The sequence below is a fragment of the Mixophyes fleayi genome, chromosome 6, assembly GCF_038048845.1.
Source record: "Mixophyes fleayi isolate aMixFle1 chromosome 6, aMixFle1.hap1, whole genome shotgun sequence".
Taxonomy (NCBI): domain Eukaryota; kingdom Metazoa; phylum Chordata; class Amphibia; order Anura; family Limnodynastidae; genus Mixophyes; species Mixophyes fleayi.
Genome location: NC_134407.1, coordinates 27,883,525 through 27,897,862, shown reverse-complemented (window position 1 = coordinate 27,897,862; position 14,338 = coordinate 27,883,525). Strand labels below are relative to the sequence as shown.

The following is a 14,338-nucleotide window of genomic DNA, read 5'->3' as shown; positions in this document are numbered from 1 at the left end:
CATTGCGGCTGCGCATTTTTACCATTATAGCGGTAAAAATATCCGCTCATTTTTGCTCGTAGCTCTATGGGACGTGAGCAAAAATCAGCGGATTTTTCACTAAAAAATACTCACAAGGTGTCTCCGCGGCTGTTTCGGAAACACATTGTGCATGTTGTTTTCTAATTGAATCTCCCCTTTATGTTCTTCCGTGTATATGTGGGTTTCCTCAAGGTGCCCAGTGTCCTCCCACAGTTCAAAAATATACTGTTCTGTAGTGTGCTACTGGTAGTGTGTGTGTGATAGATAAATTAGACTGTAAGCTCATAAATGAAGGTTACTACTAATAATAACGATGCCAAGAAAGTTTATTAAAATAGATACATTACTACATAAGACCACTAGGTGGTATACAGGATACTTATATTCACAACATATATCATACAAAGTAGTAGGGACTGATTCATCAAGGAACTCAAAGGTGAACACAAATTGGCATTTTTTAAACTGGAAGGTAATTGCACACAGGTATGCCCGTATTCAAGCTCAAGTGAATCTGAAGAAGTGTTTCTAGTTGAATACAGGTCTAAATACGCTCTGCCTATACGGCACTTGCTGTATGCAGACAGACACAACACACTGCAGGATACACACAATGAATATGGATGTATAAAGTCCCATCACTTTTTCCCTCAAGAAATACATATATCAGGATGTTATTAATGTCTACTGTACACAAAATGCGTTTTTATAGTTGCTTCTAATTGCAAACACATGTTCCGCCATGCCTTCGTGACCGTCATCACTAGTAATCGGCACTTACACCAGACCTGTAGCTGGTGCAAGTGATATGGCTGAAAACCCCGTACATGAGAGATGCCCAGGGCTTGAATCAGACAGACGTCCCTGAGGTCAACCTTGGCACCTCCTTCTTGTACATTGACTACGTGCAAACGCCCCTCCCCTCCCCCGTTCCACCCTTGAAATCGTAGGCTGTCGGAAAAGTCCTTTGCATTCAAAGATGAATCGCATGCACTTGTATTCACTGGCGTATAATCGGTTTCTGGGCAAGTGAAGAGCGATTTTACACAAAATACAGCGCGTAACTGGATTTAAATTTTTTAATGAATCTGGTCCATAGTGCATAGATAATGTAAAGGTTGGCTTCTGGAATGACATAATTGTGGGTGTTTTAAATATATAAAAATGTGTTGAACATTTGACAAACAGTAGCGCTGGCATGGCACCCATAAAAACCCAATGTTTGCCTACTGATAATTCCAATTCTACTGCACCATTTACATTTGGAATCATTGGCTCGAAAATCTTGTGCCTGCTGAGAATGCTGTAATGTGCGGTATGAGAAGAATATGGTCATTGTGTACTATCGGGAAAGATGGGATGAACTACAACTTGAAATATGTCCATTGAACTGCATCAGTAATGTATATAAAGTAAACTACAGCTGCTGACACCCATACATTCATTTTTTGAAATCTTCTACCATGCTACCTACATAAAAGTCTCCATAGATTCAGCACTGAGGACTGCAGCTGATAAGGGACAATTTTTCCGCAGGTGAACTGATTATGTGAAGCCTTGTTGTAGCTGACAGTTGAACAGCAATGATTGGAAAATTTATAATGGGGGGAAATTTGTCCAAAAAATAATTCCATAACTACAGAGTTGTCAGGCGCCATCCCTGCTGTTCTTCCGCTTCGCGGGGACGGACACCTGTGGAGCCTCGTTTGGGGCACCCTGTTGCCTAGCAACAGGTGTGCCGCGCCCCCAGCTGTCCTCCGTCGGGCACATGCGCCCAGGTCTGTCCCATTGCTAGGCAACGGGACGCTATTATCGGCACACAGCATGCCTGATCCTGCCTCCTCCAGCCTCCTCCAATCCCTGCTCCCCTGCTCTTATTTAAACCTGGCTCTGGTGCCATTTGGGTGCCAGAGTAACAGGTGTATGTCTCAAGCAATTCTAGTGAGTGTTTCCTGTTGTGACCCGGCTTCCCTGACCATTCTCCTGTGTATCTGCTCTCCTGTTGTGACCCTGCTTGTCGACCTTCCTCCTATCTGCTCTCTCCACTTTGTTCCTGCGACTTTAGCTTGTTTGACTACCCTTCTGGATTTTCCTTTTGTACCTTGCATCCCCGATTGGCTTGACCCGGACCGTCTGACCCTTCTATCACTACACGGGCAACTGGTTAGTAGGACCGCGACTTGCGTGCCCTGTGCAGTGAAGTCCAAACCTCCTTGTGAATACCAGGGGTACGTTAGACTACGCACCTACTAGTTCAGTAGTGCTAATACCGGTTAGTGTTCTCCTCTATTCCAGTCTTCTACCAAGCCTGACAAGAGTGTAGCAAAAAAATATACATTTCCAAAATTGAACCTACCTTCCACATATTTTCACTGGAATGTCCTTATCCAAGATGCTGACCACTGAAGGAAGTTTAATGACAGCTTCAAAGGTTGGCAGCGCTGAAAAACAGAGTGAAATCCAAGGATAATTGATGTAATTGGTGTCCATGGGAATACTGACACATGGGAGCCGAGCATACCTCTCAGAGAGAAAACTTAAAGGGGCTTTTCACATTCAGACAACTTTAATTTATTGCATTGGGCACACTTTACTGTTGGCCAGCTTCTTCAGTTATGCAAAAGTTTCCACTTCATGTTGAACATAGCACTAAAGAACTTACTTTTGCACTCATGTGTAAAATCAGTTTTTGTCTTGTGGAATGAGATTTTTTTAAATTGAGATTTGGGTGGAAGAATGAGCATTTGGTGGTGGGGGATTGCCCGCTTTGTGGGAGGGTTCACATATTTTTCCTTGCACAATGACTTGATTTTTTCATTCTGAGGTGCCAGAGAACAGTTCTTTCCCTATACTTTGACTGAGGATAAACCTGCGTGGTATTTGGCACTAACATGTTAGGTTAGACATTTTCACTCTTCCCACAATGGGTATTTTCAGGTGGAATTGGCAACCCATAAAACTAGTCGCAGATTGATCTTCCAGGGGTAGATCTACATTTTTCTGTAGTTTGCATGAGCCGTATTGCTTTATACTTTTCACCAAGTGTTTAAAACATCTAGGCAGATTGGTTTATCTTTGATGCTCTTTGTCTCCATTCTGAGACACCTACACGTAGCATACAAGTCAGCAGAATTTTGGGCACAAAATAGCGTAAATTAGCTTTGGCAACATGAAACCACACCCGCTTTTCCAAAGTCCAAACCTTGCTACACCTAGATACAACTAGTCCCCCCACAAGCTACTAACAAATGTGTTATGGGGCACTCATTATAGTCACTGATTAGTTAAAACGTTAGTGAGTCTATTTTTCTGGGTCGGTGATTATCCCACCTGTTTCTACAGACAGAAATCGTGAAAACATGATTGGTAGCTCTTGAGGACTGGGGTTGAGCACCTCCTTTCTCAAGTTTGCGAAATATATAAAATGTGAGGAATTGTGTAAGAGTGAGGATTGCACTGTTAAATGAATTTCATTGGACATAATTTATTTTATGCTAATTAGGATGCTACCAATACTACACCAATTCTTAATTTCCTATTACATTGATAATTATCCTTCTACTGGTTAATTGTCTGAGCGCTTAGATTCAATATACAATAGTAATAATATGCTGTTTCTTTCTTAAAGAACTGGTGTCCCTGAAAGTAATGGTAAACTGTTTCAGGGACCAGAACTAGATAGATGTACTCATTACTATAGTTATATGTACATAGAGTCTCTCTCTATTATTCATTCAATATTGTTGACCTATATAATAAAATTAAACAATGTTATTTGAAATGATTTTCTCGGGTCTATTGCAGTATATTGTAAGGAACCCTCTTGTGTAATACAGTAAAACACTTTATTTGTGTTATCATTTAAATGTCTTATAAGCTATTATTTTCCCCTACGAAACAATTTCTTACTTTTATCATAGGTCAACTACAGAATTTCATTCATATCACAGTACTCTCACTTGCCTTACTTGTATTTGATACAAAGCTTACAAGTGATCTTTGATGTTTAAAGCATCTTGATACAGCCGCTAGAAGTTTAGGCATTAATTACGATAGATTAATTATGATAAATCATTGTAAACTACCAGTCATTCTTGGAAGCTAACTCAGGCTGCTATTACTATTGTAAACTTATTATTATCTTTTAATTTAACCAGAGAGAGAATGGCTTGTATAGTGGACTCTGACTGTCTTATAAGACAACAATCCCTTTGTTTCAAGGAGGGGAGTTTTTGCAGGACGCAATTTTGTTCCAGCTCAGTGGCGGAACTACCATTGATGCGGCAGGTGCCGTGCACCGGGGCCCATGGAGATAATGGGCCCAATGCATTGTAGATGCAGAAGGTCGGGGGCCCTAGTTCCCTCCTCACCGCCTCCCTGCACCGGGGCCACAGTTCGCTAGTTCCGCCTCTGTTCCAGCTAATACATGTAAGTATACAAAAGGGAAAAAAAGAAAGCTCAACCCAACTGACTTAATTCTAACCCTTATATACATATCCACTGATCTGGTGGCCAATCTGGACTAGTCCTAGGTCTAACATTAGCCACTGCCCCTAATGCATGCCTGAGTCTAAACCATAAACCTGGCTTTTACAAAATGCAAAAGCATTTAATACCCCCCAACCCCCAACAGCATAATCTCCCAGTGGGATATATTTGCAAATTACCACTCATTTTAGTACGGGGCACGCTAATGTGATCTTTGTTCTGAACCCACTGTTGTTTTAATGTGGATTTGCCCTTTTTGAGTAAGAGTTGCACAATTTGTACAAGTTTAATTCCTGTAAAACAGAGAAATAAATAAGAATATACTCACTATATTCTGACACATGGAAAAACTGACGGGCATTGGGACCGATGATAGTGTAAACACCATGTTGTGCCTCAGAATCCAGGGAGTGGGAAAGGTCTATAATGCCTTTCTGCGATGTAAGATTTAACCACTGTCCAATACGATTCTTATGAGGATCCTTGGAAGATAAACAAAAACAAATAAACATGTGTATGGCTCAGTATAAGGGAAATAATATAGAGTTAGGATGTGCTTGTTGACTAATATAAATACTGTCACTAATGAGCAGGGCTTGTGTTATACACAGACAGGCTGACTGAGAATATTGCTCAGGCATAATTTCACATACATTGCTAACAGTGTATTGCACATAAGTGTAGCAGGTTACAAAGAGTTACAAGCAGCATAGTTCCACCTACAGTCACCAATAGCAACGGACAAATGAAGGTGTATTTAAAGAAGGGGAAGAAGTATAGGCCACCGTTAAGAGAAATACATGAATACAGAACAAAGTGGACAGGAATTGGATTCCAGACAGTTAATGTACTCTAAGACAGCAGATGAATAAAGACATTGCAACAAGAAGCTTTATCATAATCAGATAGAGAACTCACTCAAATCAGTCCCTGCCCCATTGGAGCTTACAGTCTAAATTCCCTAACATACACACAGACTGAGAGAGACTAAGGTCAATTAACCTACCAGTATGTTTTTGGAGTGTGGCGGGAAACCAGAGCACTTGGAGGAAACCCACGCAAACACGGGGAGAACATACAAACTCCACACAGATAAGTCCATGATCAGGAATTGAACTCATGACCCCAGTGCTGTGAGGCAGAGGTGCTAACCACTAAGCCACCATGCTACCCAATGCCAGCTTCATTACATTACACAAGATCAACTATCAATGTTCGTAAGGATGCAATTAACTCATCTCAAGTTCATTTCATTGATAATTGGGCTGTACTGCATGTTTTGCATCAGGGTCATGCCTAACAAATACGATTATTTTTTATAAGGAAGTAAACTTCCAGCTGGATCTTGTGAATCAATGTGGCATATTTGAAAACATTCCATTCTGTTCCACATAGCAGTCTCATACATGACATTAGACAATTCAGTTTAGGGCGAAAAATATGTATTTGGCTAAAGAACTTGTTAAAGAATAGAAGACCAAGGGTAGTTATAAACAAAATATTTTCAGATTGAATTAAAGCAGTGTACCACATGGATCATTTTTAGGCCCTATTCTTTTCAATCTTTTTATTAAGTGACCCTGTAGATAGCCTAGGATGTAAGATGTCCATATTTGCTTATGACTCTAAGCTATGTACATATGTACATGCATTTTAACACAGGACAGAATAGTAACTTGCATAGAAAACTTTTGCGATAAATGTTGCCATAACAACATGAGCCCTGATAATAACTAAGCTACATACACATTAAATGCAATACAATATGGGAGCATGAGATGGAAAAAAAACCTAGAAATACTAGGTGACAGAAAGCTGAATAGTGTCACTCATTACCACTTCCAGGTAGTGGGAGAACCAAGTTTGTTTGCTTTGGGAAAACTATTTTCTTTGTACATACAGAGTACTTTAAAACAATTGATAATGGAAGAAAGATGGTTTCAACATCAGCATAGAAAGTTGTTCTTTACTGTAAGGGTGGTTAAGAATTGGATGTCTTTCTTAGAAGGAATGGTATATGTAGCTATAATTAGTAGATGACATTATGGGTATGACTGATCCAGAGAATTTATTAATTTGTCATTTTGGGGGGTCAGGGTGGAATTTTTCACCCTCCTATGGCTAAACTTCCACAGGAGGAGTTTGTTTAGCCTATCTCTGGATCAACACTTTTAGAATTTATGAAAGGTTGAACTTGATGGAACTTTGTCTTTTTTTTAACCTTAATATATTTGCACCACTGTGGTAAGATGGGTCGACTGTGGGCTCATTTACCCCTCTTATAATATACACCTAACATGCACCATATAAGCCAGAGTATCATTCACACATTACTCACCTGTAACTCCACCAGGGGGCTCTACAGAAAAAAATAAAAGATTACTAAATAATTGAAATTAGCGTATTAATTAATATTAGAGTGCAGTGGTTATTTTACCTTGAGGTTATAACTACAGTGTATACCACAACTAGAAAAGACAGGAATTGTCTTAGAAGAGAAGGGAACTCATCACCTCTACCATTCAAAATGTTCATAATCTCTGGAAGTTGTAAGGCTCTAGATAGCAGTAATGCACGCTTAGGTTTGCCTATCTGAATCAAGACCATATCAAATACCAATCAAATGGTTTAACTTACAATTTTATTAACAGCCAGGAAGTGTCTGTCAAACCTCAAGATTTGGAACTTCACTAAAAAACATTAAAAAAAAATCATGCACAAATTAACAGCAGAGATAATAATAAGAAAATTAAATACTCCTATGTAAAAAAAATGCTTAACAAATAAGTAAATCATAATGGTACATTATTATATGTTGTATTTGTATTGACTGTTACTTAAAAAATGTTTGTATGTCCATTATATATAATAAATAATACAATTCCCGTCAGAGGTGTAACTAAAAAATAGAGGGCTCCATTGTAGAATTTTTAAGTCCTTTTGCACAGTACCTGCTAAAGTCAATCTACAGACAACACTGAGGGCTAGATTTACTAAGCTGCGGGTTTGAAAAAGTGGGGATGTTGCCTATAGCAACCAATCAGATTCTAGCTTTCATTTATTTAGTACCTTCTACAAAATGACAGCTAGAATCTGATTGGTTGCTATAGGCAACATCCCCACTTTTTCAAACCCGCAGCTTAGTAAATCTAGCCCTGAGACCCATTATTGTATAAGTACCAATCTGACGCAGTTGCCTGGACATTCCTTTTATCATTAGTTCCTGATTAGTTTGATTTCTTCTTTAATAAATCAATGTACAGCTACAGTGGTGTGAAAAAGTTTTTTCCCTCTTCCTGATTTCTTCCATTGTTGCATATTTTGTCACACTTAATTGTTTTAGAATAAAATTGAATATAAGACTAAGACAACTTGAGGAAACGCAAAATACAGTTTTTAAATGGTCATCATCATCATCATTTATTTATATAGCGCCAACATATTCCGTAGCGCTTTACAATTGGGGACAAACATAGTAAACTAATAAACAAACTGGGTAAAACAGACAAAGAGGTGAGAAGGTCATTTCATTTATTGAAGGAAAAAAGTTATCCAACACCAACTGGCCCTGTGTGAAATAGTAATTGAAACAATGCACCAAATTGAATACGTTCAATTGGACTAGACACAATCAGGCTTGATTACTGCCAGCCTTGTTGAATTTAAATATCACTTATATAGAACTTTTCAGCAATGTGAAGTTGGCTAAATGGTTTCACAAGCAGCATAGTATGCCAATATCAAAAGACATTCCAGAAGAGATGAGAAAGGTAGTTATTGAAATAAATCAGTGTGGAAAGGGTTACAAAGCCATTTCTAAGTCTTTGGGACTCCAGTGAAACACAGTGAGAGCTATTTCTCCAAATGGAGAAAACTAGAAACACGGGTGAATCTTCCCAGCGTTGGCCGCCCTACCAAAATTCCTCCAAGAACACATCAGCGACTCATCCAGAAAATCACAAAAGAACCCAGATGAACATTTAAGAAACTGCAGGCATTGCTTGCCTTAGTTAATGTCACGGTCATGATTCCACCATAAGAAAGAGATTGGGCAAAAATGGCATCCATGGGAGAGTTGCAAAGCAAACACCACTGCTAACCAAAAGGAACCTAAAGGCTTGCCTCACATTTACCAAATACACATTGATGACCCCCAAGCCTTTTGGGCTAATGTTCTATCCACTGATGAGTCAAAATTGAACTTTTTGAAAGACATGGGACCCATTGCATCTGATGTCAAGCTAACACAGCATTCCCCAGTAAGAACATCATACCAACAGTTGAACATGGTGGTGGTGGTAGTGTGATGGTGTGGGGTTGCTTTCCTGCTTCATGACCTGGATGACTTGTCATAATTGCCGGAATCATGAATTCTGTTCTCTACCAGAAAATTCTGAGGGAGAATGTCCGTTCATCAGTCCGCGATCTGAAGCTCATGTCACACTTCTGGTATTACAGATAGCATCCAATAGCCAGGTAGTTCTAATGTAAACATGAGTGATTTTTATATACAAAACTAAAGTATCCAATAGGTGAAGTCAATAGTCTCAAGGCAGATAAAGGTCTGGTAGAAGTATCTAACAATTACAATCCAAATCACAAGACGGTACAAGGTTCTGTGGAAGCATCTTGTTCAGATTCAAACACATTACTCAAGCAAAGGCTTCAAAACAGGAAGTGTATTTTATAGGCTCAAACAGGAAATCAAATCAAAGATGGAATATTCATGAGACAATCCCGGCCATCTTGGATGAGGGCTATTCTAAGGGTTAGTTCATAACCGTTCATATGCAATTGGATTATGCAGCAAGATAACAATCCAAAGGGCAAGAGCTAGTCCACCTCTGACTAGCTCAAAAGAAACAAAATTAAGGATTTGAAGTGGCCTAGTCAAAGTCCTGACTTGAATCTAATTGAGATGCTGTGGCAGGAATTTAAATGGGCAGTTCATGTGGATGAATTAAAACAATTCTTCAAAATAAAGTCAGCCAAAATTCCTCCACTAAATGTGAAAGACTGTTATCCGAAGCGTTTTGTTGCAGTTGTTGCTGATATAGCTGGCACAACCAGTTTTTAAGGTTAGTGGGGTAATTAATTGGAGGATCTGAAGCTGCTGCCCAACATATCCCGCCTTGCCAAGGTGAGAAGTGCGTTCAGGGTGGTAGTGGTGGGGGAATTAGGAGCGCAGAAAACCTGAGGGGGAAGGCCTTGTCATTTAATTTCATTTCAACCTGTTTAATAATTCTATTTAGAGTTATGCAATGTAGAATTGGAAACAGATTGTAGCAGTAGCCTACATAAACAGAAGGGATTGACAGCACTGCATAACAAGACAAAATAGTAGGTATTTAAACCTTATTTAAGGAATTGTGGGTATTGATCTGCAAATCATCCTTTATATGCCTCTGTCCCCGTAGGCCAACTGTGCATTCAGAACCCCTAGTTCATAGCTCAGATACAGCCAAATATCAGTATATATATATATATATATATATATATATATATATATATATCTCCAACTTGCAAACAGATGTTTTGAGCTTATTAGCTCTAATGAACATATAGAATGGATATGCATGTTGGTTTTGTGAAACAATAATATTTTTTCACAGAGACATATAAGTACCTTCTATTTTAATAAGGATGTTTATGTAATTTATTTACAGTAGTGCAGTGGTGGTGGTGTTTTTTTATCGCTTCTTTTTAGCCTATCTCACCCTCAACTTGTTGCTCCTTCTTATTGGGTTCACTATAAGTCCTACTCTAAATGTCAATGTTTTGGATATTGCACTGAGCTAATAAACTCAAATCAGCTGTACTGTATGCAAGATGGATATATGGTTCCACACATTCCATCATGGACAGTCCTGATGAAGAAAAAGAAGACTCAAACTAGTATATCTCATTATTTCGTGGCAATAATGAGATATACTAGGTCCACTACTCACCTGTCTCGCCTGGTTTGTAAATGGGTTTATCGGTTTGAATAAGAGTGGAAGAGTCCACTCTGCGGACGAGGATATATTTACTCTCTGATATTCGTGTCTTTGGTCCAACGAGAGAAATGTGAACAGATACAACTTCTTCTATTCCTCCTTCTGGAGGAAATGTCTGTACAAGAGACAAAAATGGGAGTAGATATATCAGAGCAAAATCTATTTGTTAAAGGCTTTAACCAACACTGAATAGTATCCTTCCTTAAATTTTTTTTAATACAAAAGGTCATTTCATAGCCCTCCCACGTACCTCCCAGTCATTTTCTATATGACAGCCTTAAAAAGACCAGCCCAATTAAAATCATTCACTAAACTTGATCAATAGAAGTGGCTTAAACAATTTAACAAAGTTTGAAATTCTATCATTTCCATATGGTAAAAATTCGTCAAAATTCGTCTTGCAATTTTTTGGAACAATAAATTATAAACAAGGTAAAAAAAAATGAAAAATAAAATTTGAACAATATTTTATATCCTTGGAAATTATTTTTAAATGTGAAATGAATTGTCAAATATCTACAATCTCTCAACTTTTGTCATGGTAGGGGAACTTTATTATGCTGTTATTAGTAGTCCTTTTACATGAACAAACTTGTATTTAGGTTTAATGTTCCTCTAATACATGCCCCTACACATATAGTCAGATTTAAAATGTTGCGTAAATACCTTAAATGTTATACTCTTGTAAAATTCGGGTGGGTTCACCTCCTGCTGGAACAGGATATTGTCCTGGACACTACACTGTAAAGTGATGGTAACATTCATCTTCTCTTCTGCTCCGATGATGAGCACATAGGCTGTCTCTGAGGAGGGATAGTGGACCTCTGCTGGAACCAACATTAAGTAATTTCTGTAGAAGACAACGTAACATGAGATTGAAGTTTGTTTTCTTTCTCCCTCACGTCTTCCTATAATTAACCTCCTCATCTTCTTTTTATATTTCCGGATCTTAATTTTCCTATTTGAAAATATGTTTTGATGTTACTGCTGGTGTCAAACTATATCTTGCTTTCTTTGCCAGCATTTAAATAATTAAGAGTCTTCATTTCAGCAGCAGCAGTTTGTGTTAACTTCTGTCTCTGTTCTCTATTAATGTATGAGATCTGTTAACTAGGAATGTCCTGTAAATAGAAGAAAGGCTTAATATGATAATAATTTTTTACCTACTAAATCTTATAATGAAGAAAATGATTCTTTAATCACAAGCAGGTACACTCTGCAGGGTTTAATCATTTCCTCTGGTGATTCTTTTAGACTGGTCATTTTGATAGCTCTTTACAGTAACAGATTGTCCTAGAAATGCAAATATCAGTTTCTCTACAGTATGGTAAACAGAACTTCTCAGTTCTTCATTAGGTCTAATCGCAAAATGAAATACTACATCAACACTACTTCATTTTGTAGATTATATAGTGCATACACTGTCCTGTAAATTATTTCAAACATTATAAATGACGTATCCTGAAATCTCACAACATCTACACCCTATGTATTGCTACAATAACTATGGAATAATAATATAGAGTTTTCCTTACAGAAATGAACTCTGTCCATGGTTAGATGAGACCAACGAGACAACCAAGAGAAGCTGGAACCACATCTTCTGCAAAGAGACACGACAGGATGTCTTAACATGTATAAATAAAATAATTTGACTCTGTTTGCAGTTGTCGACCTGCTTGCTGATCCTACCACGTCACAAACCTGGGTCTGAGACTGGCTTCTTCTCTAATATACTCCCTGTGTTGTCTCAAAGGTTTTGTGTCAACTTTGGCTGCTTTCCTTGACTCATTCACTACTAAGTCTCATTTTAAGTTTATCTGACTCCTCCCAGACATTGTATTATGCATTGAAGCTAAAGGCTTTACTTTTTAGCAGGCTATGCATACGCACATGTTGCCAAAAGTCCCGGATTGGAATTTAATTTGAATAATAAAAAGTTTTAAGCAGGAATATTGAGTTGAAATAATTTATGTGTTGAGAGTGCTCATTATATTCTGCTCACAGCTTCCTACTGGTGTTTTTTTTAAAGAATAGAATGAATTATTGTCTATATCAAAATCACTGAGCACTGACAGTCCAAGTACTGCAGCTCACCTACCTGTGAATAACTGTCTGCAATGCTAAACAATGAAAGCCACATACGTCACTCAACCAGGTGCTAGGGACAGGCTGTAATTAAACTTCCGGATGGAGTGTTGAAGATGTGTATCTCAATGACGTGCTATTAATGCTATACATGCCAGTTACTGACAACCCACCTCCCATTCCTACAACATATATTGAACATTGCATTATTAGCAATTGCTCTTAAATACCAAGCATGATCACAGGTTTTTTTTACATTTCTCCATGGAAGTAAGTGTCCCTGGAAACAGCTCCTATTTTTCAATATTGGCCAGCTGTATAGTATAATCATTCTTATTCTGTATACTGAATGCAATTCTCATTGCCTATTGTTAATCTATATGGTTTATGCATAAATATTTATTGAAGATGAGTATTAAAAGCAGCAATGCTATGAAAAAAATCAGTTTTTTTTTTTACAATAATTCTTGAAAAAATTGAGCAAGCTAAAAGAAGATACTATTACTATTTTCCCTTGTTTTTACCTTGAAGCTGCTATTAATCATTTATGATTCTGGATTACCATGGAAACCACCATCACATGGCACATGAATTAGTGAACAGAGAGGCTTTGGAACTCCCCTCTGAGCTCTATCTGTCCTGTAACACCCCTACCTTCCTTTGTTATCACATGACATGTTGAGACTCTGTGAGCCTGTGTCTGTCTCTGGCTGCATTTCTGTTTGCCAAACAGAGATATTTTGAAATGGCATTAATGATTTGTAGGAGAATAGTTAGGAAACGGAGAGATACATGCTTAAAAGTTACTTACCTTGCTATTTAAATAAAAAAATAAATACATATTTTATGTGGGATTGCTGCTTTAAAATTAAAACAAAATTACATTACATTTAAGTTAAGCATTGCACAATGGTGATTGTAGTGCATGAAGGACCATACCGCACATGAAGGGGCGCCAAGAGGGGAATGAAGCAGGATCCCCTGGAAATGTGACACTCTGACGTGGATAATTAAGCAACACTTACTTGGCTAGTCTGGTGTTTTCACATTAAGATACAAGTTTTATTTACACACTGTATTTACACAGAAAGCAAGAACCTTTTGACTGCTATAAAATTTCACTGTCAATAGAAATCATCACTCAGGACCATTTTACAAAAATGGCATTGGCCCAAGGATTAACAGGACATGGAACACCCATCACAAGAGTTCTTAGTAACAGATCTTGAAAAGGGCAGACCAAAATAGTCTAGTTTTAAGCCTCCCTGAAGTCAGTATATATTGTTTTTTTAATGGTCACTTGAATTGCTTTGTCCATAGTGTCTCAGATCAAGCTTCAAATAAAGTTTTTAAAAATATTTTTTTATTCTATTGCTAGTCCTAGTCCATAGTTAGGGGTCTATTTATTAAAGGAAGATACGCCTTAAATCCTGCAGCTTCACCTAGGGGTGCCTGGCTTTTTTTTTTTTCCTTCTATTTTTCTTTATATAATCTTTTTTAACTATATATATTTTTCTATAGCATATAGAAGTCCAGGCTCATGCATACACAGAGGGTCCCAGGACTAAACTCCTCTTTCTGCTGCCAGCCAGTATCACTGGGCAGCTGAGCTTCCCCAGTGACATTTTCCTAATAAAAGATAACCAGCAATAGAAAACCTGGTTATCAGAGGGGTAATGACTGTAATGATTGTAACTGTAACATTAGCAGGAATCCTAGTCATTTGGTTCCCAACCTTTTTTAGG

At 38.0% G+C, this 14,338-nt stretch overlaps 1 protein-coding gene across 5 annotated transcripts in view; it reads right to left on the bottom strand.

Annotated features, from left to right (window-relative positions):
* The window catches only part of LOC142160962 (alpha-2-macroglobulin-like protein 1), a 69,361-nt gene extending 56,672 nt beyond the window's left edge, over window positions 1-12,689 (bottom strand). For 3 of the 5 annotated variants that reach the window (XM_075216105.1, XM_075216104.1, XM_075216106.1), the window contains exons 1-8: window positions 12,607-12,689; window positions 12,041-12,108; window positions 11,172-11,355; window positions 10,458-10,620; window positions 7,147-7,199; window positions 6,848-6,868; window positions 4,838-4,991; window positions 2,378-2,462 (exon numbers count right to left, since the gene is read on the bottom strand). In XM_075216105.1, coding sequence (XP_075072206.1) covers window positions 2,378-2,462; window positions 4,838-4,991; window positions 6,848-6,868; window positions 7,147-7,199; window positions 10,458-10,620; window positions 11,172-11,355; window positions 12,041-12,108; window positions 12,607-12,648 — 770 coding nt within the window. In that variant the 5' untranslated portion in view covers window positions 12,649-12,689. The other 2 variants (XM_075216108.1, XM_075216107.1) reach the window with 2 other exon arrangements.
* Window positions 12,690-14,338: the final 1,649 nt, after the last annotated feature.